This window comes from Budorcas taxicolor, chromosome 15 (assembly GCF_023091745.1).
Source record: "Budorcas taxicolor isolate Tak-1 chromosome 15, Takin1.1, whole genome shotgun sequence".
Lineage (NCBI taxonomy): Eukaryota > Metazoa > Chordata > Mammalia > Artiodactyla > Bovidae > Budorcas > Budorcas taxicolor.
Window position 1 is genome coordinate 13,889,091 of NC_068924.1, and position 26,707 is coordinate 13,915,797.

General features: G+C 38.1%; 1 protein-coding gene across 3 annotated transcripts in view; it reads left to right on the forward strand.

Moving 5' to 3' along the window:
* The window catches only part of MTMR2 (myotubularin related protein 2), a 113,450-nt gene that overhangs the window by 27,109 nt on the left and 59,634 nt on the right, over positions 1–26,707 (forward strand). For all 3 annotated transcript variants that reach the window (XM_052652419.1, XM_052652420.1, XM_052652418.1), the window contains one exon: positions 16,080–16,185. Coding sequence is in view for 1 of the 3 variants with exons in the window: in XM_052652418.1 (XP_052508378.1) it covers positions 16,080–16,185 (106 nt within the window). In the remaining 2 variants the exon portion in view is untranslated. The remainder of the gene's footprint in view (positions 1–16,079; positions 16,186–26,707) is intronic.

A 26,707-nucleotide genomic window follows, 5' to 3' on the forward strand; every position in this document is an offset into this window, starting at 1 on the left:
AGTGATTAGTGCAAAGAAATAGAGGAAACCATAGAATGGGAAAGACTAGTGATCTCGTCAAGAAAATTTGAGATACCAAGGGAGCATTTCATGCAAAGATGGGCTCAATAAAGGACAGAAATGGTATGGGCCTAACAGAAATAGAAGATATTAAGAAATGGTGGCAAGAATACACAGAACTATACAAAAACGATCTTCATGACCCAGATAACCACGATGGTGTGATCACTTAACCTAGAGCCAGACACCCTGAATGCAAAGTCAAGTGGGCCTTAGGAAGCATCATAACGAACAAAGCTAGTGGAGGTGATGGAATTCCAGTTGAGCTATTTCAAATCCTAAAAGATGATGCTGTGAAAGTGCTGCACTCAATATACCAGCAAATTTGGAAAACTCAGCAGAGGCCATAGGAGTGGTAAAGATCATTTTTTTCCCCAATCCTAAAGAAGGGCAATCCTGAAGAATCCTCAGACTTCAAAATATTACCTCTTTCTTAAAACCTTCTGAAGCCCTTAGTCCAGATCCTCAAGTTCTTTCTCTCTTATTTATTTTTTGTATTTTATGTTGTGTTGTGTAGTAAGTACTTTGGAGTGAAAGTTCACTAGGGGCCACAACCCTGTTGTTTATCTCTGTATTAATATGTAGTAACTCCTAGGATAGTAGTATCTTGCATATAATAGGTGCTCAACAGTATTGATGAAATTAAACTTAGATATGAAATAACCAAAAGAATATGCTAGTGAGGAGAGCTGAATTTATAGTATCAGAACTGAGAAAAGACCTTTTTTTAAAAAAAAAAAAAAACAGATCATTAATAAATATATTAAGGAGCCATTTTAAGGCCTTGGTAGAGTCAAAAGCCAAAGTGGAAGGAACTGGGGAAGGAGTGGGTACTAAGCAAGTGGAACCATTGAAGATAGACCATTTGCTATAATGTGGAAGGTAGCTAAACTCTTAAGAAATGGAATATGGTGTGCAGATTTGGAAAGAGACTGGTGAAGGAAAAAGCATATGTGGTGTTTGAAAAAAAAATGAGTGTGTTGGCAGAAATGCAAGTACCAAGATTACTCCAAGTCATGTGTTTTCCTTTTTCACCTTGGCAGAGGCTAAGCACCCCAGTGAGTCAGGCCACTGACGCTAATAATGAGTCCAGTGTGCTGAGGCCGCAGGTTAGAGGAAGAGTGCAGATCACGGACCAGAAAGCCTTGTAAACCGCATCACGGCAGCCATCGGCAAGGACGATGCTCCTGAGTCACTGGACTTGTGTTCTTGTGTTCTCGTTCATTCTGATGAAATTATTTATTTAGAAAACTATATTTTTGCGGAGGTATCTCCCGTAAATTATTACAGATATCTTTTGAAATTTATGATGTTTGTTATAGAATTGTTAAGCTCAGGAATCTGAATGGAGGAAGATGTTGATAATGTGTGGTAGGGACAGGGAGGCAGACAGTGAAGGTCTTTCCATTGTGCTTGAAGTGACATGATGGGGAGACTTCTGTGGCCCATCTGTGGTTCAGTTTTTTTTTTTAAAAGGAAAAAAGAATCATTACTTAGCTAATTAAAATGTTTTTCAAGTGTATTTTAAAAGATATAGTTTCTGATAAAATCACTTGATATAAAAACAATGAAAATAATTTAATTGTTTAAATAGTTAAACAATGAAAGGTAAATAGTTTCTGATAAAAGTCACTTGATATTATAACAATGAAAATATTTCTTGATAGAATATTATTTCTGTTTATCTATAATTGGGGGTGTTGAGTTTACAAAATGATAGCCCAGAGTTCCTAAAATAAGTGTAGCTGTTGGATTTAGTTTCCTTTTGACTCTATTGTATGAAATACAATATTAGAATATTTATGTTTAGGCTATGAGTCTTAAATAAAATTTATTCAAGTCTCTGATTACTTAATTAGAAAACACTTGCGTGTATATACACATACATGCACATGTGCCTTTCGGACAGTCAATTTCATTTTTCAGTATTTCTGTAGATAATTGTGTGACTATTTCAAAAGGTAGAATACTCATTTCCGAAGCTCTGGACTATGTTAGAACTAAAAGAGACCATCTAGACATGATTCTTGACCTTAAAGTGGCTGACATTGGAAACAGTTCAGGGAATAGTTTTCATGAGATTTTCAAAGAGGTATCTGACCATCAAAAAACTAACCACTAAAATAGTCTAATCGGTACTTTTCACGGATAATGGAGCTATAGTGGAGAGGGGGGATTAAGTCACTCGGCTGCGGATACTGCTGTTAGCTAGAATGGACTAAAATCCTGGTTTCTTAATTCTCAACAACTTTTTCTTTAGCCTTTTGGGAACTAGCAGTCAAAAAACAATTCCCACCAGTTGTGTAAGGATTATTTGTCATTTACATAAGACATGGTCTCTCTTTTAAGAAATTATCTATTTATTTATTACTTTTGGCTGTGGTGGTCTTTGCTGCTGCACAGGCTTTTCACTAGTGCAGAGACCAGAGATGAGCTGCGCTGCGCTGGCTTCTCACGGAGCACAGGCTCTAGAGCGCGTGGCCTTCCATAATTGGGGGCACGTTGGCTCAGCAGTTGCAGCTACCGGCTCTTAGAGCGCAAGCTCAATAGTAGTGGCCTGCAGGCTTAGTTGCTGTGCAGCATATGGGGTCATCCCACATCAGGGATTGAATGCACGTCTCCTGCCTTGGCAGGTGCATTCTTTACCACTGAGCCACCAGGGAAGCCCTAAGACATAGTCTCTTTACAAAATGTTTGCTCTAGTGTCCTAAGAAAGTTTTCAGTAGAAATGGAATACTGTGTATATGGCATATGTACTAAAATATCCTCAGTAACTCCAGAAGGAAAATGAAACTTTCTGTTTATCTTCCTCTACTTGTGAGTTTTTTCCCTCAGTTTCAAATGGTTCAGCTGAATGTATTTCTTCTTTTCTCCAATCCTGAAGTTATTACCATTTCCTTTGAGTTTTTTCCCCAATTCTTATTTGTCGCTCTTATGGTATTATTGATATGTCTATGTGGCATAATGTCTGTTTCTGGCTGAAGCCTCAAGGGCAGAGGCTGTTCTGTAATCTGGTGTTTCGTATCAGTTCAGTTCAGTCACTCAGTTGTGTCTGAGTCTTTGTGATACCATGGACTGCAGCACGCCAGGCTTCCCCGTCCATCACCCAACTCCTGGAGCTTGCTCAGACTAATGTCCATCAAGGCAGTGATGCCATCCAACTGTCTCATCCTCTGTCGTCCTCTTTTCCTCCTGCCTTCAATCTTTCCCAGCATCAGAGTCTTTTCCAGTGAGTCAGTTCTTCGCATCAGGTGGCCAAAGTATTGGAATTTCAGCTTCAGCATCAGTCCTTCCATTGAATATTCAGAACTGATTTCCTTTTGGATGGACTGGTTGGATCTCCTTTCAGTCCAAGGGACTCTCAAGAGTCTTCTCCAACACCACAGTTCAAAAGCATCAATTCTTCGGCGCTCAGCTTTCTTCACAGTCCAACTCTCACATCCATACATGACTACTGGAAAAACCATAGCTTTGACTAGACAGACCTTTGTCAGGAAAGTAATGTCTCTGCTTTTTAATACACTGTCTAGGTTGGTCATAGCTTTTCTTCTAGGGAGCAAGTGTCTTTTAATTTCATGGCTGCAGTCACCATCTACAATGATTTTGGAGCCCAAGAAAATAAAGTCTGTCACTGTTCCATTGTTCCCCATCTATTTGCCGTCAAGTGATGGGACCAGAGGCCATGATCTTCGTGTTTTGAATGTTAAACTTTAAGCCACCTTTTTCACTCTCCTTTTTCACTTTCATCAAGAGGCTCTTCAGTTATTTTTCCCTTTCTGCCATAAGGGTGGTGTCATCTGCATATCTGAGGTTTTTGATATTTCTCCCAGCAATTTTGATTCCAGCTTGTGCTTCATCCAGCCCAGCATTTCACATGATGTACTCTGCATAGAAGTTAAATAAGCAGGGTGACAGTATACAGCCTTGACTTACTCGTTTCCCAATTTGGAAACAATCCATTGTTCCGTATCTGTTTCTGACTGCGCTTCTGGACCTGCATACAGATTTCTCAGGAGGCAGGTGAGGTGGTCAGGTATTCCCATCTGTTGAAGAATTTTCCACAGTTTGTTGTGATCCACACAATCAAAGGCTTTGGTGTAGTCAATAAAGCAGAAGTAGATGTTTTTTTGAAACTGTCTTGCTTTTACTGTGATCCAGCAGATGTTGGCAATTTGATTTCTGTCTCCTTTGCTTTTTCTAAATCCATTGAACATCTGGAAGTTCTCGGTTCACACACTATTGAAGCCTGGCTTGGAGGATTTTGAGCATTGTTTTACTAGCATGTGAGATGAGTTCAATTATGTGGTATTTTGAACATTCTTTTGCTTTGCCTTTCTTTGGTATTGAAATGAAAACTGACCTTTTCCTTTCCTGTGGCCACTGCTGACTTTTCCAAATTTGCTGGCATCTTGAGTGCAGCACTTTCACAGCATCATCTTCTAGGGTTTGAAATAGCTTAGCTAGAATTCCATCATCTCCACTAGCTTTGTTCATAGTGATGCTTCCTAAGGCCCACTTGACTTCACATTCCAGGATGGCTGACTCTACTTAAGTGTCACACCATTGTGGTTATTTGAGTCATTAAGATCTTTCTTCTGTGTATTCTTGCCACTTCTTCTTAATATCTTCTGCTTCTGTTAGGTTCATAACATTTCTGTCCTTATGAAATGTTCCCTTGGTATCTCTGATTTTCTTGAAGAGATCTCCGGTCTTTCCCATTTTGTTGTTTTCCTTTTCTTTACAGTGATCCCTGAGGAAGGCTGTTTTATCTCTACTTGCTATTTTTTGGAACTCTGCATTCAGATGAGAAAGCAGTGGCACCCTACTCCAGTACTCTTGCCTGGAAAATCCCACGGCCGGAGAAGCCTGGTGGTCTGCAGTCCATGGGGTCGCTAAGAGTTGGACACAACTGAGTGACTTCACTTTCACTTTTCACTTTCACGCATTGGAGAAGGAAATGGCAACCCACACCAGTATTGCTTCCCTGGAGAATCCCAGGGATGGGGGAGCCTGGTGGGCTGCCGTCTATGGGGTCGCATAGAGTAGGACACGACTGAAGCGACTTAGCAGCAGTAGCAGCTGCATTCAGATGGGTATATCTTTCCTTTCCTTCTTTGCCTTTAGCTTCTTTCCTTTTTTCAGCTATCTGTAAGGCCTCCTCAGACAACCATTTTGCCTTTTTGCATTTCTTCCCTTGGGGATGGTCTTGATCACTGCCTCTTTTACAAACCTCTGTCCGTAGTTCTTCAGGCACTCTGTCTATCAGATCTAATCCCTTGAATCTATTTGTCACTTCCACTCTTTAATTGTAAGGAATTTGATTTAGGTCATGGCTGTACGGTCTAGTGGTTTTCTGTACTTTCTTCAATTTAAGTGAATTTGGCAATAAGGAATTCCTGATCTGAGCCACAGTAAGCTCCTGGTCTTGTTTTTGCTGATTGTATAGAGCTTCTTCATCTTTGGCTACAAAGAATATAATCAATCTGTTTTCGGAATTGACCATCTGGTGATGTCAATGTGTAGAGTCTTCTCTTGTGTTGTTGGAAGAGAGTATTTCCTTTGGCCAGTGTGTTCTCTTGGCAAAACTCAATTAGCCTTTGCCCTGCTTCATTTTGTACTCCAAGGTCAAATTTGCCTGTTACTCTGGGTAGCTTTTGACTTGCTACTTTTGCATTACAGTCCACTGTGATGAAAAGGACATCTGTTTTGGGTGTTAGTTCTAGAAGGTCTTGCAGGTTTTTATAGAACTGTTCAACTTCAGCTTCTTCTTGCCGAAGCTAAAGTCCATGCCCCAACCATATGCCCCTGTAGCTGGGGCATAGACTTGGATTACTGTGATATTGAATGGTTTGTCTTGGAAACAGAGATCATTCTGTCATTTGAGATTGTACCCAAGTACTGCATTTCAGACTCTTCTGTTGACTATGAGGGCTACTCCATTTCTTCTGGGCGTCAGGGGAAGGTAGTTAAGGAAGGAGTTGGATCTGGTGTGGGAAATCTGGGTGCAGCCAGAGAAGAGCTACATCCTGCAGCCAGATGTACAGCAGTGTTTTGTACATAGGGTTTTATCATTGTTAATTTTTTTGAAGAAATATGTGTGTTATGCAGTGAATCAAGATAGACAAAATTGAATCAGTATAAACAGTACATCAATATAAACATAACCAATTGTAAAGGTTTTGCAATGACTTATTGAATCAGTAAGAATAACAGGACTGATTTATTGTGGAAAATATACCTTCAGGATAAGTTCGGGCTGGTTAAAAACCAGAGTTGGTCAGAAGAGAAGACAGTTTGGAGACTAAGTTAAAAAATATTTAACTTTAAGACTGATTCTCATGACCAGTGGCAAGGAACTGTTGTGTCTGGCTGGAATGAAATGTAAACTTGAGCTAGAATGAGATATGGTGGAGTACCTTGGCACTCTGAATACTGTTTTAGTTTGATTTGGAGATAATTGGGTAGCAGTATATGCACTTTCATCATAATGACTACAAGTGCTAAATAATTGTTGGAGTGATGTTAGAAGAAAATTATTCTTATAGATTTGAATATTACATATTAAAAAGTGGTGGGACTAACATCACTGAGAGCATCCCGTTACGAGCTGATTCTGGCTTTTTTCATCCAAAGTGTATTGAGCTAGAGTGAGACATGAAAATGCGAAATAAAAATCCTATTCAATTTGAAAGAAAGGAAGGGAAGAAGAAAAAAAAAATAAACTGTTCCTTAATGGACATGACTTCATGCAATTGAAATGGCTGTCAAATTGGAGTAAACAGTTTTGGGAAAAGTAGTTCTGTGGAAAACATAATAGGCAAAAGAGCGTTAGTTTTTACTCTGATTTTTTCCAGAGAAAGGTTATTTTTGGTGACATAATTAGTTGTCTTCTGGTAGTACTACCATGTCCTTTTTATTACTTTATGGAACACTTGAGCTTTTTAGTATAGAAAAAGTTAATTTTATATTGTCAGTTTCAAGTTGGATGTCTTTCACTTCTGAATCCATATTATCTAACGTAATGTTGTCCAAAAGATATAATTTCTTATTTTGTGAATACCAGGTCTTTAATTATAGTTCTTGCTGTCTCCTCCCCACCCCCACCCCTTAGAAACCTAAGAGTATAGTCACTGAGGCACATTTGTATTCTGACTTGTATGTCACAGCTGGAAGTAGTAATAATGAGAAGTGAAACAGCAACGTTGCCATTATAATTTTTCAATTTATGCAGCTAATCTGACTTGGGGTAGGGTAGTTTCTGTGTAATAACATTTGTTGTAAATAGTAGCAGTTAGTCATGTGGTGCTTTTTTTTAGACACTTTACATATTTTATTGTAACCAAGTTGAGAAAACGATCTATGGTGAAGGATCTTGGAATAGCAACACAAACAACAAAAATGTCTGAGAAGAGGAGCTCATAGATGAGTAAAAACAGTTAAATTTTACAGGTATTGCAATAGAAATATGTACAGTGTACAGTGAAGGAAGACGCAGTTAAGATGGATAGGGACAAACAGGGAAGTGTATGAAGGACGTTACAGGCAAAGACAGCAGAGTCAGCAGCGAAGGTGCAGATGCATGAGATGGCTAAAGAACTTAGAGAGTCTGCACGCCATTCCCAGTGGGTTCAGTTGAGTGAAGCTATGGCTAGATATATGGAACAAAGGCCTGATCATGGAAGACTTCAGGTGTTGTGCTAAGGAGGTTGGGTGCGATTCTGTAGGCAGTATAGTCAGTTCAGTTCAGTCACTCAGTCGTGTCTGACTCTTCGCGATCCTATGAATCGCAGCACGCCAGGCCTTCTGTCCATCACCAACTCCCGGAGTTTACCCAAACTCATGTGCATCGAGTTGGTGTTGCCATCCAGCCATCTCATCCTCTGTCGGCCCCTTCTCCTGCCCCCAATCCCTCCCAGCATTAGAGTGTTTTCCAGTGAATCAACTCTTCGCATGAGGTGGCCAAAGTACTGGAGTTTCACCTTTAGCATCAGTACTTCTAAAGAACATCCAGGACTGATCTCCTTTAGAATGGACTGGTTGGATCTCCTTGCAGTCCAAGGGATTCTTAAGAGTCTTCTCCAACACTACAGTTCAAAGGCATCAATTCTTCGGTGCTCAGCTTTCTTCACAGTTCAACTTTCACATCCATACGTTACCACTGGAAAAACCGTAGCCTTGACTAGACAGACCTTTGTTGGCAAAGTAATGTCTCTGCTTTTGAATACACTGTCTAGGTTGGTCATAACTTTCCTTCCAAGGAGTAAGTGTCTTTTAATTTCATGGCTGCAGTCACCATCTGCAGTGATTTTGGAGCCCCCCAAAATAAAGTCTGACACTGTATCCACTGTTTCCCCATCTATTTCCCATGAAGTGATGGGACTGGATGCCATGATCTTCATTTTCTGAATGCTGAGTTTCAAGCCAGCTTTTTCATTCTCCTCTTTCACTTTCATCAAGAGGCTTTTGAGTTCCTCTTCACTTTCTGCCATAAGGGTGGTGTCATCCGCATATCTGAGGTTATTGATATTTCTCCCTGCAATCTTGATTCCAGCTTGTGCTTCTTCCAGCCCAGGGTTTTTCATGATGTACTGTGCATATAAGTTAAATAAGCAGGGTGACAATAAACAGCCTTGACATATTCCTTTGAAGGTTTAAGCAGGGAATGCAGGTCAAAACCACAGTGTGATATCACTTCATCTCTGTGTTGTTTAGTTGCTGTTCAGTCACTCAGTCGTGTCCCACTCTTTGAGACCCTGTGGACTGCAGCACGCCAGGCTGCCCTGTCCTTCATACCTGTTAGAATGGCAGTTATCAAAAAGACAGAAAATCGTGAATGCTGGTCAGGATGTGGATAAAAAGGGAACCCTGGTAGACTGTTGGTTGGAATATAAATTGGTGCAACCACTATAGAAAAAGGATGGAGGTTCCTCCAAAAATTAAACATAGAACTATCATGTGATGCAGCAATTTGACTTCTGGATATTTATATGAGAAAAACAAAAACACTAACTTGAAAGGGTACTCCCACATTAACTTCAGCATTATTTATAGTAACCAAGACATGGAAGCAACCTAAAGGTCCATTGATGGGTGAATGGATAAAGAAAATGTGCCACACACACACACACACACGGCGAGAGACACAGTGGGTGGCATTTAACCATAAAAAGAAGAAAATACTGCCATTTGCAACAGCATGGGTGGATCTTGGCATTATGTCTAGTGAAATAAGTCAGAGAAAGACAAATACTATATGATCTCACAAATACATGTGGAATCTGAAAAACAAAAACCAAACTCATAGGTACAGAGTGCAGATTGGTGGTTGCCAAGAGGCAGGTGATTTGGGTTGGGGGCAGTGGGTGAAATGGGTAAAGGTGGTCAAAATACATACTTCTGGTTATGAAATAAGTTGTGGGGATGTGATGTATACCATGGTGACTATAGTTAATAATAATGTTTAGTTGAGAGTTGCTAAGAGAGTTGATTTTAAAAGTTCTCATCAGAAGAAACAAATTGTTAATATATGTGGTGATGGATGTTAATGAGATTTTCTATGATTACTGCACAATATATACAAATATTGAATCGTTAGGCTGTACATCTGAAACTAATGTTATATATCTATTATATGTCAGTTTTTTAAAAAAAAGTCTTAAGCAGAGGAATAATAGGATCAGATCTGTTTTTGAAAGATCACTTTGGTATTAGTTTGGGATGATGTATTGAATGAGTAGTTGAGGGAAAAGGTGTTGCGCTAAGACTGTAAAAATTAGGATATGAAAAGGATGCATTCAAGAGATGGTAGGGAGGTGGACTCTACAGAACTTTGGATTGATTGTGTGCGATTGGTTTGGGAAAAAATGGTGATGGTTTAGAAAGCTCACTTGGGAAGTGGGACTGTTGCTGAGCACTGCCTGGGGTCTAGCTAATGTTTCTAACGGTGAGTTAAGATGGCCCCAATGTGAAGATTTACTCCATTAGCACAGAAGAACGTAGATAGTTATATTGATCTGAATTCAGGGATTAGCAGGGCAGGGGTGGTCAGTGGATAGAAACAGGACACCGAGGGTTTGCCGAAAGAGAATGTAAACTGTTACACTGGGTATTTGCGGTTGGATGGAGAAGGAGGTGAAGCGGGGGAGAGAGAAAAGTAAGCATGAAGAATAAGGACAAACGGAGAAGTTGAGGGATGAGTTGTCACCACTGGATTGACGATTCAATGTAGGGAGAGTTACGAAAGTGAGATGTTTGGAAAGAATAGCATCTGCGGTCAGATACTGGTTTCCTTGAGTTTTTGATGACAAAGACTGGGTAGTTTCCAGAAATGGTAAAGTGGGGTATGTGCTGCAGAAACACATTGCTCAGGTGGGGATGTAGATGAGGAATGTAGGAAGTGAGGAATTTTGAGCTAGGCGGTTGCTAGTTTGTCCCTATGAACATTAAAATTGCCGCGATGAAGGCAGAGTAGAAAGAAGCTTTAAGAGGAGAAAGTGAGCCAGGTTAGCAGGAAGTCTTTGCTAATGTGAGAAGCAGTGATTAAAAGGTAGGTGGGGGATAGTAAGAGAGGTTGTCTGCACAAATACCAAGCACCTCGGAGGAAGAAGGCTTTTATATATGGAGATGGAAAAGGAACACTAGAGTGGAAGCATGAGACAGGAGCTGGGGGAATGCTGGCTTCACCTTTGGATTTGGTTAGATGTGGGGCAAGAGTCTTCTCTAGAAAAGGCTGCATGGAAGTGGGCTCCTGGAAGGAGATCTCAGCGGAAGCAAAGAGGTGGAGGGGAGAATTTGGTTGAAGATAGAAGAGAATTTATTCCATATGGCGTAAAAAGTCCAGTGTAAAGGAAAAGTTAGCTGAAAGAAGACTTAGGCAGGGAAAATGGACAGAGGAAACAGAGTTGGACTTGAAGGTTTGGCATTTTTGAAGAGGTTCACGATGACAAGGATAATAAGAATGTTTGGATTGAAGTTTGTGTGTTGAAGTTTATGGGCCTAGGAAAACTGAGGACCAAAGCGGCATTGGTTACTTAGTGAGATTGTTGTTGTTTAGTCGCTGAGTCATGTCTGACTCTCTGCGACCCTGTTGACTGTAGCCCTCCAGGCTCCTCTGTCCATGGGATTCTCTAGGCAAGAAAACTGAAGAGGGTTGCCATTTCCTTCTCCAGACTTAATGAGATTAGCAGACTGCAGTCTTTGCTCTGAGTTCAGATGCCTTGCCAATTCTTACTCTCTAGAAGTTTATCTTTTAAAAGGAGGAGCAGTGTAACCAAAGAGCTCTAGTCTACAGATTTAAATGCCATTATAGAGTATAGGCAGAAGTATAGATGATGGAGTTTTATTCCACTGGATGACCTGGGAAGGCTTCTTGGAAAAACTGGCCTTTTAACTGGGTCTTAAAGAGTAAGTAACAATAGGATGTTAATAAATAGAAAGAATTAGCTCAGTCCTGTTTGACTCTTTGCGACCCCATGGGCTGTAGCCTGCCATGCTCCTCTGTCCATGGGATTTCCCAGGCAAGAAGACTAGAGTGGGTTGCCATTTCCTTCTCTAGGAGACCTTCCTGACCCAGGGATTGAACCTGGGTCTCCCACACTGCAGGCAGACTCTTTACTGTTTGAGCAACCAGGGAAGAGAAATGGCCATTCTGTTTTGGAGTTGCATGAGCAGTGGTATGAATTCAGGGAAATACAGAGCTTATTTATGAAACAGTTCATAAAAGGTAAACATAGAGGGCTAGACCTCAAGAAGAGCAGTGGAGAAATGGAAAAGAACAGTGGAAATGAAGTTATATTATCCTAGTAGCCATGGTGATCAGAAGCATGTACAAAGCCCATATGACAGGAGAAAAATAACTGTTGAAAATAGAGCTCTGCATTCCATAGCCACCTTCAGTCTTGAGTAGCCACTTCATGTTTATACCAGAACTTTCAGCAATTGTGGTGGTGATGGTAGTGGTATGTGTATGTGTGTTTGTGTTTACTATAATCACAACAACAGTACTATGATATGGTCACACGTGTGGCCCCTCCAGCCCCTCGTATCTTGCCTGGAGTTTAAAACCTTCTAGTGCTTATTCAAATATGTTGCAGATCATATCTATTTATATTTATGTGTATCTGAAAAAAGTTACTAATTAAAGGCTGTTTTCCACACTTCTGCTTGAAAGACTGATTCTTTGAGACTGAAAGGTACTAGTTACAATACCTGGTTTTGTTTATTTTCCCTTAGATTTGTTTTCTTCATATTTTGGCTCTAAAGAACTGTTTGGTGTCCTAATGGGACATACTCTGATATTCCTATTGGTACTGTTTTTGCCTAGGTCTGCACTACCCTAATTCCAAGTTGTGTTTTGTTGCCTTTACATAGTTCTGTTTTCTCAGGTCATACACATAAAAGCAGTGTTATACATTTCAGCTTGTTCGAAATAGACTTTATAAAGTATTGGTTGCTGTAACACTTAGAGACTTGTGTTTGGCTGTACAGAATAGAAGATTCCATTACAGTGATTTTAAAAATTAAACTTCATTTAATTTACATAACCAAGACTCCCAAAGTAGGGAGTTGTTGGGGGTGGATTCACCTGCTCACCAGGACTTTATGCCCTTTGATGTCCTACATAGGCCAACACTTGCTCGCATTTACAGGATGCCCAGTATTTCTGAGCTTTGCATTCTTGGTCCAGGCAAGAGAAAGTGGGAAAGGTTAAGAAGTGTCTTGCTATTTCTACTCTCCTTTATTAAGAAAATAAAAGGCTTCCAAAACAATGAAACAGACTTCCGCTTAAATTTCACTGACCAAAATTGTGTCACATTGTCTCCTAGACACAAAAGAACCAAAAGCAAGCATGTCATCTTGGGCTCACCATAACTGTCCTCATGCAGATCAGGAAAGAAAGGAATGTGTATGTATATGGAGTAGGCAGCAAACAATATTTGTCAGAGTACTGTGCTTAAATTTTTATTGTTTTCCTTGTTATTTTAAGGTTATGTTTAGTGTTATTTTAATTAATCATAAATTGGTACAGAAAAAAAGAAATCATTCTCAGCCTATCAATTTCTCTTTCCTTACACTATAAAGCTAAAGATATTCTGTTATCTAAAGATAATAGAATTCTTATGACTGTTCCCTTGTCATATTATAGATTCTTGGCCACAAAAAGAGTTAACCACAATTATACTTTGAAATAGGTAATAAAGAGATGTTTGTATTTGAAAACAAATTTTTTGACGTGTTTGCAGTGGAATGCCATTTTCTTTCTTTTTTTGTTTTTGCCATTTTCATTCATTTAAATGAAGTGATTATTTTGAGGGAGATGATTTTCTCATTGTATAAATATATAAAAATGTAGATAGCATGATTTTATACATGCAACATTGTAAAAAAAAACTGGACAAAAAACTAATACATTCAGGAAAGTAGCAGGATACAAAATCAACATGGAGAAGTCAGTTGTTTCTATATACTAATAATGCATTTTCCAAAAAAGACACTAAGGAAACAAATTCATTGCAATAGCATTAAAAAAAAAAGGAAAATATAATACTAAGGAATAAAATTATCCAAGGAAGTTAAAGACCTGTATGAAGAAAACTGTAAAATGATGATGGGAGAAATTGAAAAAGACACAAATCGATAGAAAGTTATCCTGTGTTAATGAATTGGTAAAATTAATCTTGTTAAAATGTCATTGCTGCCCAAAGTGATTTACAGATTCAATGCATGCTACATAAAAATTCTAATGGCATTTTACATAGATAGAAAAAACAATCTTGAAGTCAGTATGGAACCATTAAAACCCAAAATGGCTAACGCGGTCTTGAGCACAAAGAACAGAGCTGGAGGCATCACACTTCCTAACCTCAAGCTGTATGGCAAGGCTGTGGTTCTCAAAACAGTGGACAGCAGAACAGATTGGTAGAACTACATGTGTACACAGTCAATCTACCTTTGAAAACAGCAAGAATGAACAGTGGGGAAATGATAGACTCTTCAATGAATAGTGTTGGTGAAAATGGATATCCATATGCAGAAGGGTGAGATTGGACCCTTATATTACATCACACAAGAAATCAACCAAAATGGATTAAGCATTTAAAAGTAAGACCTGAATCTGTAAAACCCCAGGAGGAAAACATTGGGGAAAAGCTCTTTGTTACTGGTCTTGAAAATGGTTTCTCAGATTTGCCACCGTTAGGGGAGGTAACAAAAGCAAAAACAAACTATTAGGACTATATCAAAGTGACCAACAGAGTGAGAGAAAATGTTTTCAAATCCTATCTGATAAGGGGGAAAAATCTGTCCTATCAAAAGGGACAAATTTTCAGATATAAATTATGTCTGGGTACCTAATATATAGCATAGTGACTATAGTTTAATAATATTGTATACTTGAAATTGCCAAGATGGTAATCTCAAATTGTCTCACCACAGAAAGAAAGGTAACTGTGTGAGGTGATGGTGTCTCAATTAGCTTTATTGTGGTGATCATTTCATAGTGAATACATATATCAGAATAACATGTGGTACACCTAAAATATGTACAATATTTTTAGTATCCAAACCTCAATAAAAATGAACTGACAGCTGTTTGAGAGGAGATGATTTTTACATTGTAAACATAATTTAGTAGTCACTACATGCAGGTATTATAGTGGACAAATTTTAAAACAAAAATGTGGTTTCTAAATATCACAACCTCAAGGTGGATTATTATATCAGAATCTTGACTTCTTGTGTGAAGTAGGCTTTTAATATGTTGGGAATGAAGCTTTAGAAAAATGTATTTCTTAGTCAGAACTTTAAGTTTCAGTTCAAAATGTCTGAGATTTTCCTACCATTGATTTTTCTTCCGTAAATAATTTAAGTTTCTTCTACTGATGAAAGGAAATGATGTAAATCATTCAGTTTGTGGCATCAGTTTATTGTCACTGTATTTTTGAATTTAATAAACATAATACACGTTAACTATATACAAAGGCACTGAAGTAGATTTTATAGAAAATAAAGACACAGTTGTCCTTCTTGGGACATTGAAATTTTAATTGGTGAGACAACATTTACATACTTGAGACCAATAAACAGTAAAAGGCAGTATGTGATCAGGTATCCAAAGGTCTATAACAATTTAAGAGAATAAAAGTATCGAGTGTGATTACTTAGTGTAATGGAAAAAGTGGATATTTAAGACAGGCTTGTTAAAAAACACACAATTTGGTTGTGGGGGAAAGTTACAAGGTACGAAGACAGGCTTGTCTTTCCATCATTATCTTTTCTCCTTCTGCTCATCTAACCCTGTCAAACTATTTGTAGTTTCTCAAGTGTTCTGTGCTCTTTGATAATTCTACACTTTTAGTGATTTTTGTTTATTTTTGGAATTCCCTTGCTTGTTTGTCAGCCTGGCAATTTCCTATCTTTCAAGACTCAGTTCAGATATCACCTGCTCTGTGATGTCTTCCCTGAACTTTCCTGGGTAGAGTTAGGTACTTTCTTTTCCTTTTTCCAGATTCATAATCACGGTGCTTCTCTGTCTCTCTGCTCTCTGTCCACCTGGGGGTGTTTGTACGTGTATAGTTAGGGTTATCACATTGTGCTCTTTATCTGTCTCTTCCACAAGCTTGTGAGCTTTATGAACATGAGAGCTTTGCCCTATTTATCTCCAAGTCATAGCACCTGGTGTAATGGTTTTTTGCACATTGGCCTGATAATTGAGTGATTAATTGGATGGTTAGATAAAAAGAAAGAATTAATCTGGAGTGTATTCATAAATACTGGGGAAGCCTGTCTAGAGGGAATGTGGATGGTAAGACTACTTAGCCCTATTCTTAGAAATAGAGCTTGCAATTTATCAGTATTTAGAGATAAGATTGAATAGGCAGTATTGGACTGGTTGGCAGTAGAAATTTTAATAAACAGTGGGGTTACAGTTAATAAAATTTCTGATTTTTTTAAATTTTTTTAAATTTCTGAATTTTTAACATGCCCATTTTTCAAATGTCCTGTGCTTTTGTATCTTGTAGTGCTTCCACTTCTCATTCAGAGAATTCAGTGCATACAAAATCAGCTTCTGTTGTCTCATCGGATTCCATATCAACTTCTGCAGAGAACTTTTCTCCTGATTTGAGGGTATGTATATTGTTCCTAAGTCCTAGTGAAGTATTTGCTATCAGCTGTTTGTGGCCACACTATCAGTATAACTTTTAACTAATTAGGCAGGAGACATTGATGGAGCATTCTCAAAGACCTGAATCTGTATGTAATATCCTAGAACAGGCTATTCTTACTTATCTATAAAAAAGAAAATAAAAACATATGTGTCATTTCTGAGTTTGATGTCTTCTAAGTTCTTTGCCAAAAGGTAATTAATGAATTCTGTAGTGGTATAAAAGATTTCCATGAATACTCCCATAATGCTTTACTCCCAGTCATAACTAATATTTATTGAGTGCCTACCATGTGCCAAATGTTGTTCTAAGTGCTTTAGTGAAATATCTCTTATAATACTTCCACCAATTCTGTAAGGTAGAAATTATTATTACCACCATTCTACAGATGACAATAACTCATAGAGAGATTAAAAAACATGTCAAAGGTCTCATAGCCAATAAATCTTATTGTCAGTATTCCTGCTCATGTAGTCCAGTTCTGGAGCTAAGTCACTTAAATATTGTGCTGTGGTTGCTACATAACTTATTGTAGTTTATAAGTCAGTCAGTTCATTCACTCAGTCGTGTCTGACTCTTTGTGACTCCATGAATGCCAGGCCTCCCTGTCCATCACCAACTCCCGGAGTTACCCAAACCCATGTCCATCGAGTCGATGATGCCATCCAACCATCTCATCTGTTGTCCCCTTCTCCTGTCCTCAGTCTTTCCCAGCATCAGGGTCTTTTCCAATGAGTCAGCCCTTTGCATGAGGTGGCCAAAGTATTGGAGTTTCAACTTCAACATCAGTCCTTCCAAAGAACAACCAGGACTGATCTCCTTTAGGATGGACGGTTGGATCTCCCTGCAGTCCAAGGGACTCTCAAGAGTCTTCTCCAACACCACAGTTCAAAAGCATCAATTCTTCAGTGTTCAGCTTTCTTCACAGTCCAACTCTCACATCCATACATGACCACTGGAAAAACCATAGCCTTGACTAGACGGACCTTTGTTGGCAAAGTAATGTCTCTGCTTTTGAATATGCTGTCTAGGTTGGTCATAACTTTCCTTCCAAGGAGTAAGCGTCTTTTAATTTCATGGCTGTAGTCACCATTTGCAGTCATTTTGGAGCCCAGAAAAATAAAAAGTCAGCCACTGTATCCACTGTTTCCCCATCTATCTGCCATGAAGTGATGGGACCGGATGCCATGATCTTCGTTTTCTGAATGTTGAGCTTTAAGCCAGCTTTTCACTCTCCTCTTTCACTTTCATCAAGAGGCTCTTTAGTTCTTCTTCCCTTTCTGCCATAAGGGTGGTGTCATCTGCATCTCTGAGCTTATTGCTGTTTCTCCCGGCAATCTTGATTCCAGCTTGTACTTCCTCCAGCCCAGTGTTTCTCATGATGTACTCTGCATATAAGTTAAATAAGCAGGGTGACAGAATAAAGCCTTGATGTACTCCTTTTCCTTTTTACAACAAATGTGAAAAGACTGGATAGAAACATCTGTAAAGGTGTCTGCATATTAGCCATTATCTTTTGTGAAATGTCACAAAATACTAAATAGGGTATAGCACTTTAAACATCACTACAAATGGTAAATGTTTATTTTTAGAATCTAAATATATGTTGTACTGATTTAAAAGGCTTCATGATATCATTAACTGTTATCTTGAAGCATAACATACATTTAGGGCAGGGCTCATCATTAATGATAGTGCATATAAATCTACTATTACCTTTCATTAATTTATTACTATTTAAAATACACATTTGATATATGTATCTAACTTTGGTTTATTCATTACATTAAAAGAATGCATTAAGGGCCTCTGGGCCTCTTGATAATTTTGAAGTTTTTGGCCTACTTCTGATCAGCTTTTATTAGTTAAAAACTATCATTTTAAACCTCATGTGACTGATAAAGAACTCATATTAGGAATGGGAGAAATACTGCTTTTATTTCTAGCCTATACTTACATTATTAATGTTATATTCTACCTGCTATTTCTTGCCTAAAATATGTTAAACCATTTGTGTGTTCTTGTGAGAGTTAGTTTGTTTAAATTCCTTATGGTTACATTAAATTTGGTTAAATTCCTGGGCACACATGTGAAATGCAGTACATTGTAGGAAGCTGAAAGAAGGCCTCCATTGTCAGCTTGTCTGCGTGCAGACCTCCTTTATTTCCTCAGGATGTTGTATGTATGTAGGAGTGGTTTACATTGGGAAAAGTAGGGGTCAAGCCAGGAGGAGAATGGGACAACAGAGGATGAGATGGTTGGATGGCATCACTGACTCAATGGACATGAGCTTGAGTGAACTCCGGGAGTTGGTGATGGACAGGGAGGCCTGGCGTGCTGCAGTCCATGGGGTCGCAAAAGAGTTGGACATGACTGAGTAACTGAACTGAACTGAATGTTAAACTATATGTTAAACAGTTTAAGTTCTTATTTTGAATAAAGTTTTAATTTTAGAACAGGTTTAGATATACAGAAAAATTGCAAAGATACTACAGAGTTCCCAGATATTTGACATCCAGTTTCCCCTGTTATTAATATCTTAGAATACATTAGTATGGTATATTTGTTAAAATTAATGAACCAATGTTGATACATTATTATTAAATAAAGTCAATGCTGTATTCAGATATCCTCTGAGTTTTTATCTAATGTCCTTGTTTGTGTTCCATGGCCCATATCACAGTGCATTTGGTAGCCGTGTCTCTTTAGGCACTTCTTGGCTGTGATCTCAGACTTTCTTTTTGGTGAGACTTACTTTCTTTTCTTTCTTTCTGGCACTAGTGGTAAAGAACCTGCCTGCCAATGCAGGACATGTAAGAGACATGATCAGGAAGATCCCCTGGAGGAGGGCATGGCAACTCACTCCAGCATTCTTGCCTGGAGAATCCCATGGACAGAGGAGCCTGGTGGGCTACAGTCTGTGGGGTTGCACAGAGTTGAACGTGACTGAAGTGATTTAGCACACATGCATGGTCAGATACTTTGTAGAATGTTTGATGTTTTACCCTTAATTAGACTGGGGCTACCTGTTAGACCACAGAGATGAAGAACCATTTTCATCACATCATATCAAAGGTGGTATGTACTATCAATATAGTTTGTCACTTGTCAGTGTTGACCTTAATCTCTTGGTTCAGGTAGTGATAGGTTCTGTCACTATAAAATACTCCTTCTTCCCCGCTTCTTACTCTTACAGTGTACTCTTTGAATGAAGTAACTATGCACAGTCCCTGTTTAAGGAGCCCAGATAGAGTGGAACACTTTTTATTTCTTTTGCATGAGAGATTTGTCTCTTCTACCCTACTCAAGTACTCTTGCCTGGAGAATCCCATGGACGGAGGAGCCTGGTGGGCTGCAGTCCATGGGGTCGTGAAGAGTCGGACACGACTGGGCGACTTCACTTTCACGTTTCCCTTTCATGCATTGGAGAAGGAAATGGCAACCCACTCCAGTGTTCTTGCCTGGAGAATCCCAGGGACGGGGGAGCCTGGTGGGCTGCTGTCTATGGGGTCACATAGAGTCGGACACAACTGGAGTGACTTAGCGGCAGTGGCCTCATTTATTGAGTTATGCAGTTATTTATTTATATCAGTGTAGACTCATGGATGTTTATTTTATATATGTTACAATGCAGTATTACTTCGCTGCTAGCCTTGTTTCAGTTTCAGATTGGGAGTTCTTTCAGTCAGAGCTTGTGTCCCTTTGACATACTCCCATTATGGTGTTTTGTGGTTGTTTTTCTCATCTGTTTTTTGTTTAGTCACTCTTCCTTACTTTTTGTCACTGTAAGATGCTTCACGCTCATCCTGATGCTTCCCTCCTCAGGCCTGGAAGCATCATCTGTTTCTCAGGGGGCCAGTTTTCTTTTATTGGAAAATGGCATTTGAAAGCTAGATCTGGGCACCAGGCGTGCTCACTTTCTTTTTCTTCCCTCTCTCCTCCACCCTCCCTCTCTTTTTCTTTCTTTTTTTTTAAGACTTGTTTATTTATTTATTGGCTGTGGTGGGTCTCCATTGCTGTACGTGGGCTTTCTCTAGTTTTGGCGAGCGGGGGCTGCTTTTCCTTGCAGGAGCTTCTCATCGGGGTGCACAGGCGCTTGGCACGAGGGCTTCAGTAGCTGTGATGCCTGGGCTCAGCGGTGTGGCTCGTGGGCTTAGTTGCTCCGTGGCATGGGAACCCTTCCCGGACCAGGGATGGAACCGGTGTCCCTTGCATTGCAAGCTGGATTCCTGGAGAAGCCCCTCTTTCTTTCTTTTAACAAAAAAAGGTAACACAGGACTTTTTTTCTCCTTCTAAAGCAAAAGATCATTTGTGTGCATCCTATTTGGAAATAATGAGAATCGTGATCCCATATGCAAGTTTGTCTGGAGTAGTCTTACTTTATGCTATTGTCTCTTTAGGTTTAACAGTAGACACACAAAGGTCCTCAGTCAGTGACTCTCTTAGCAGTAGCATACTAAAGGAATCTGTTAAATTTATACATCAGCTCCATGACTTTGGGATTGTCCCCATTAGTGCCTTATTAGCTCAGTATCTTTTACAACTGAGTGGGGCCCTGAGATAATTTTCATTAGAAAAATGAAGAGACAGTTGTTAAATGTTATAGTAAGGAGTATTAAATGTTATATTAAGAAGATCATTTTGGACACCAAAGGTTAACCGTACTTACCACGGTAGGGTGCCTGAAAGGCAGAGAAAAAAAGGAAATTAATATGTTTAGGCTGATTGTTTTCATGTTCCTTCATTTTAAGACATACCTTTGATAATTAGATATAATCTTTACTTGAATCACAGTCTGTTTTTTAGTTGTGGGAAGGAGATGAATGAGGAGCATCTAATATCATTTAAGAAATGAAGCCTGATTTCGAATGTATGTGTAGGATGGAAGGAAGGATGTGCTTCTCATAATTAAAAAAAAATCCAGTGTGTTACCTGGATAAATATTCATACAAGCTTTGTCTCATCACAACAATCCTATGAGACAGATATCACTATCCCATTTGACAGAGGCGCAGCCGGATACTCAGGACAGCTGAGTTAAATGATGTGCTTAAAGACACACAGCTCAGTGTTGCCATTTTATTTGGTCTCGGGTTGGTCACATTCCTGTACAGCATGTTACCCAGAGAGACTGTGCTCCTGCGATTTTGCTGCTAAGTTTTTTCAAATGTGAGGTGTCTGTTAGTCACTCAGTCGTGCCTGACTCTTTGTGACCCCGTGTATGGTAGCCCACCAGGCTCCTCTGTCCATGGAATTCTCCAGGCAAGAATACTGGAGTGCATTGCCATTCCTTCTCCAGGGAATGTGAAGTGAGAAGTTCTTAATTCAAAGAAGTATCTTTAAGCCATTTTTTGAGGTAGAAGTAGCAGTTTTCAGCATTCCTTAATAAATGAGAATTGCTTTTCTCTCTAATTCTAAAAGAGGGTTTTTCTAATAAAATCTGATTTTTCCCCTTTCTCAGTTTCATTAGCTGTTGATATTTTAGTATATATACCTTTAGCTGTAAAATGATAGTGTTCTAGTTAATTATAGGTGGAACTCACTGCAGACAGCTATGTGTTTTTCTTTCACTGATCACAGTTTGGCTTTGTTATGAGATGAGGGGCTTGGCCTGCAAATCGTCATTCACAGATGATTTGAACTTGGTTAACCTCTGGGCTTTGAGTTTTCCTTAGACTGTCACTGTTTATCTCTGCTCTGAGCCTCAGCATTTTATAAGCTCCATTAATAACAGCTTTTAAATAGAAGTAGAAAGAACACAATGTGTTGAAAAGCTAATTCAGTTTCATTAAAAATATTAAATTAGATTGTATAGGTTTTCTGGTACAAGTACCATGAAGTGACTCCTCAAAGGATAGTGTTGTAATAGAGCAATGCCTGTGAAAGCTTCTGTTAAGAATTTCCTATTCAAACAAGGTTGTTTGCTCCCACATCAGTAAAGCAGAATCGAAAATCATCAGGGATAAGGGGTATTTACTCAGGTAGAATTCCGTTTGTGTTACTTTTTCATCTTGTAAGTGTAGTTTGTTCTGGAAAAAGTCATATACAGATTTAATCCGGTAGATGTGTTTCTGAAAAGTTGAGCACAGTCTCAGGCTTGGTAAATTGATTCATGCTTCCTCAGTGATAATACTTGTAGTGTTTTCTGTTTGCTTTGTTCTTCACTTTGGCACTTGGCCTATTGAATTTCATTTAAAAAACTTAAAATCCTTTCATATAAAAATTTTAATCATCAAATTATTTTAAAATAAGTTTTCCGTTTTAAAAAGCAAGCTTTCTTTAATACAACTATGTTCCTACTAAGAACATAGTTTTAGAGTTTGACAGGAGAATTAAGAAGTTAGGAAACTTGTGTTTGGTTGATTTATTTGTTCACCAAAGACTAAAATCTCATGAAATATAGAACTTTAAAATTCAAATGCACAGCTCTATTTATTTATAGAATGTAATTTATATGGCATTGGGCTTTAATTAAAGTGTATTCCTTAAATGATGGTGATTAAAGATAAGTTAAAAGTCAGGCTATGCAGTATTCCCTTTCCTTTGTTGATGCTTGTGATATGGCACTTATAATGATGTTTGTCTGCAATTCAAAATCAAATTGTATTGATACTGTATTCTGTGTTTTTTATCCCATTATTTTAGAAGTCCTCAGACATATGATCTCAGAATATATATATGTATTTATATAGTTTATATATGTGTATATTTGAGATAAAAGTTGTAGTATTTTGGGTTTTGTTTATAACCATCTTTCCTTATCTTGAAATATTAATGGGCTTAAATCAAGCAAATGTGATTATCCATTCAAAATTTGTGTTACATTATTAATATTTCTTCGTGAACCAAAGGTCACAGATAATTGGATCATTTCTTCTAGAGTATATATGTGAATGTAGTTTTGACACATTCTGTAAGTATGCAGGTCTAGTCAGAATGAGTTAAGGCTCATAGGGCAGATGTTAGGTAAACGGAGAACAGTTTCTGTTATACATAGTTATCTTAATAGCCCGAGCAAAAATTGATTGAAGATAGCCCTTATTTGTGACTAACACCACCACCCCTCATACCAATGTTACCTCTTAACAGCCTACAAATTGAAAAGAACAACTTAGGCAAATAAAGGATATCCACTAAAAACTCCATTATAAGCCTCATCCTTAATGGAAATGTGTTAGAAGCCATTTACTTGGAACTTAGAAGCATGATCCTGGTTTCTGTCACTGCTTCCAACATTATGCTAGAAGTCCTAGCCAGTAAAATAAGAAAAGAGTAAATAATATAGGGAATGAAAAGAAGCAAAACCTTAATTGTTTATTGATGATTGTTGATACAGAAGATTTAAGAAAAATCTATTATATACACTTCTAGCACTGATGCTGGATATAAGATAATTTAACAAAAAAAATCATGCTTCTATACTTTAGCAAAAATGTTTAGATAGTGTGATTTAAAAAATACTCTAGTCACAAGAGCAACACAATTACATCACTTGTCTAATAAACGATATGTAACAACTTCATGGAGGAAGTTATAAAACTTTACTAAAGAGCCTAAAACTATCTCAAATATATGAGCAGACAGAAAAGCTTGGGAATGTCAAATTTTTTCAATATATCACTTAACTCAGTGTCATTTCAAACAAAATTCAGCTTGATCCTGTAGAACTTGACAAGCTGATCCTAAAATTTATATGGAAAGATAAAATGCCAAGATTACTAATAAGAAAAATGAAGCAGGAGGATTCATTTAGTCGATATAAAGCTAAAGTAATTAGTACAGAAATAGATGAATGAAAAATAACAAAGTTCAAGAACAGATATTTATAGGAACTCTGTATTGGAGTTGGTATAATAGGTCATTGGGGGAGGAATGAACTATTTGGTAGTCAGCCATATCAGCCATATGGTTAGCCATATTGGAGAAGAAAAATTGAATTCTTAATTCAAACACAAAAACTGAATTCTTTAGACTTAACATTGAAAAATCAAAAATTTATAATATAATGTCTTTATAACATGTCAGAAGAGAACGTTAATATAAGACCCAAAGTATTAACCTTAAAAGAAAAGCTATAGAAGGCCCCCCTAGTGGTTCAGTGGTTAGGAAGATCTCTGGTCTGGGAATTAAGATCTCACATGCCACGGAGCAACTCAGCCTGCGCGCCCCGCCGCCGAGCCCGCGTGCCGCCACTGGAGAGTCTGTGAGCCGTGATCCCGAGTGCTGCAACTAACACCCAATGCAGCCAAATAAATACGTATTTTTTAAAAGATATAAAAAATAAATTTTAAAAGTTACATTTATAAAAAAATAAAACAAAATTTTATTATGCTAAGATGGTAACGAACTTTTCCTGTTTATTTGATTGCTGTTCATCTTAACCTCTATCAATTTAAGCTCTACAAAGGCAGGAGCCTTGGTTATTTCTCTAGTTTGTAGAATAGTGCCTGAATCAATGTGACTTAAAATCTATTTTACACATATGGCCAGTTGCAACCTAAAGCTCCTTGGGATGCTGGGAACATACATCCTCCCATTTGCTGTATTTAATTGGTGGAAAAGGTTGAGGAGCACTCCTAATTGACTGAAATTTGAAACCACCTGTTGGCTACATCTAGGAAACTAAAGAAGAAAATTTTGTGTTTTATTCATAGTTCCCAATGAAATCTATGCATTTAATGGCAACCCACTCCAATATTCTTGCCTGGAAAGTCCCATGGACAGAGAAGCCTGGTGAGCTACAGTCCATGGGGTCACGGCTTAACAACTAAATAGGATTCACTAACTCACTGCCCTCTCTTGAAATTTCTTGAGTGGGGAGAAAGTATCCAGTAAGACCTGGCCCCAGCCAGCGTGAAGGTTAGAATCATGTAGTGGAAAAGGAGATAAGTAAATCAGTGATTATTATGTGACAGGTACTATCACAAAGGTATACTTTGGAAGCAGAAAGGGCAGAGCATTCTAAAACAGTTTATATTATAAGTAAATAAAGTTCTACTACATTTAAACACACTTTAAGTATTTGGAGGGTATTCACAAAATAAGAATTCAAAGAAAAATAAACTTTATGAAAAAGAAAAAGAGAATATGCTATAACATATATACAGGTAAGAATGTATCTGTTTTCCTTTCTTGTATCCTTAGAGCTTAGTATTTGGAATGTGGAAGGTACCCAGGAAAAGTGTTTTGACTAAATCAGTTGAAGAAAATGAGAAATATTCAGTTATTTTCTCTTTTAACAAAATGTCGTTATCTTCTGAAGAATGCTCATTTCCCTTTACTTTCCATCCTTAGTAGTCCCCTGGTTCTTATGTCTGGTAGACTTGTCTTTGTCTGTTGAAGCTAATGTACCATCATAAAGCTCATCTTCCTTTGACATCACTTTCCATGTGTGATACCCCGGTTTAAAAATTCTTCAAGGGGATCCTTGTTTCTTATAGTGGTGACTGCAGACTTCTGAGCCTTGTGTTCAGGGTTCTTTGTGTTTGGTCCCATCACAGCTGTCACACTGAATCACCCACTGTCACCAAGTATGACTCCACCTCTTCAGGGATTCCTCAGATAGTCTCTCACCTGTTACACAAAATGTGCTCATCTCACTTCCTTTCATGCTCACTTACTCACATATCTGGAGTGTACTCTGCTCTTCAGTGAAGCAAATGATGCTCAGTCTGTTCATCACAGACTCCCTGCCACCTCTGTCCCTTCTAGCCCATTATGATCTTTATTTTCTGATAGAAGATACTTAGATAAGTCAGAGAGACAGCAATGGTGAAAGACTTTACAGAAATTATATAAGGTGAATTTGAAAGACGCAGGCAGTCACTAATGTGCACCTCCTTCATGGAAATCCCCTTGAAAATGGGGTTTATGGTTGTCTCATTTCCATGCTTAATAAAGAAATGACTTTAGACCATACCCTTATGATTTCCATTTTACTGAAACTTTTCTCTCCAGAGTCCATTGGCTCTCCTTTCTAAAAGTTTGTATCTTTTATAATAACCTTGAGAGTTTTTTTTTTAATTATAAAAGCAATACAATGTAATGATAATTTGTGGGAAATAGAAACAGGGTTAAGGAAAAAGTAAAAATCACCAGTGCTTCTACTGTCACCATCTCTTTGGTATACAAACAAATCTTCCCTAAAAGTTCCCTAAAAGCATTTGATACCCCCCAAAACATCTTCCTTTAAAGTTCCTATGTAGAATTTTTGGGTATCGGAGTAAAAGCTCTTCAGCTCTGCTGACCGTAAGTTTATGATGTCAGCAGTTGGCTAAGTTATAAGTAGAGTCTTGCCTATTATACTGTTCAATGGTCTGTAGCCTATTTATTGGGTTTGTAATTATTTTGATGTGATTTGCAGATTATATTACATATAGTATTAATGTCATTAAGGCTTAAAAGAATAAAAACTTTAAATGTGTTAAAAGTTTCAGTAAAAACAGCCAAATAATTATAATAGAAATAAATATAGAAATTATTAA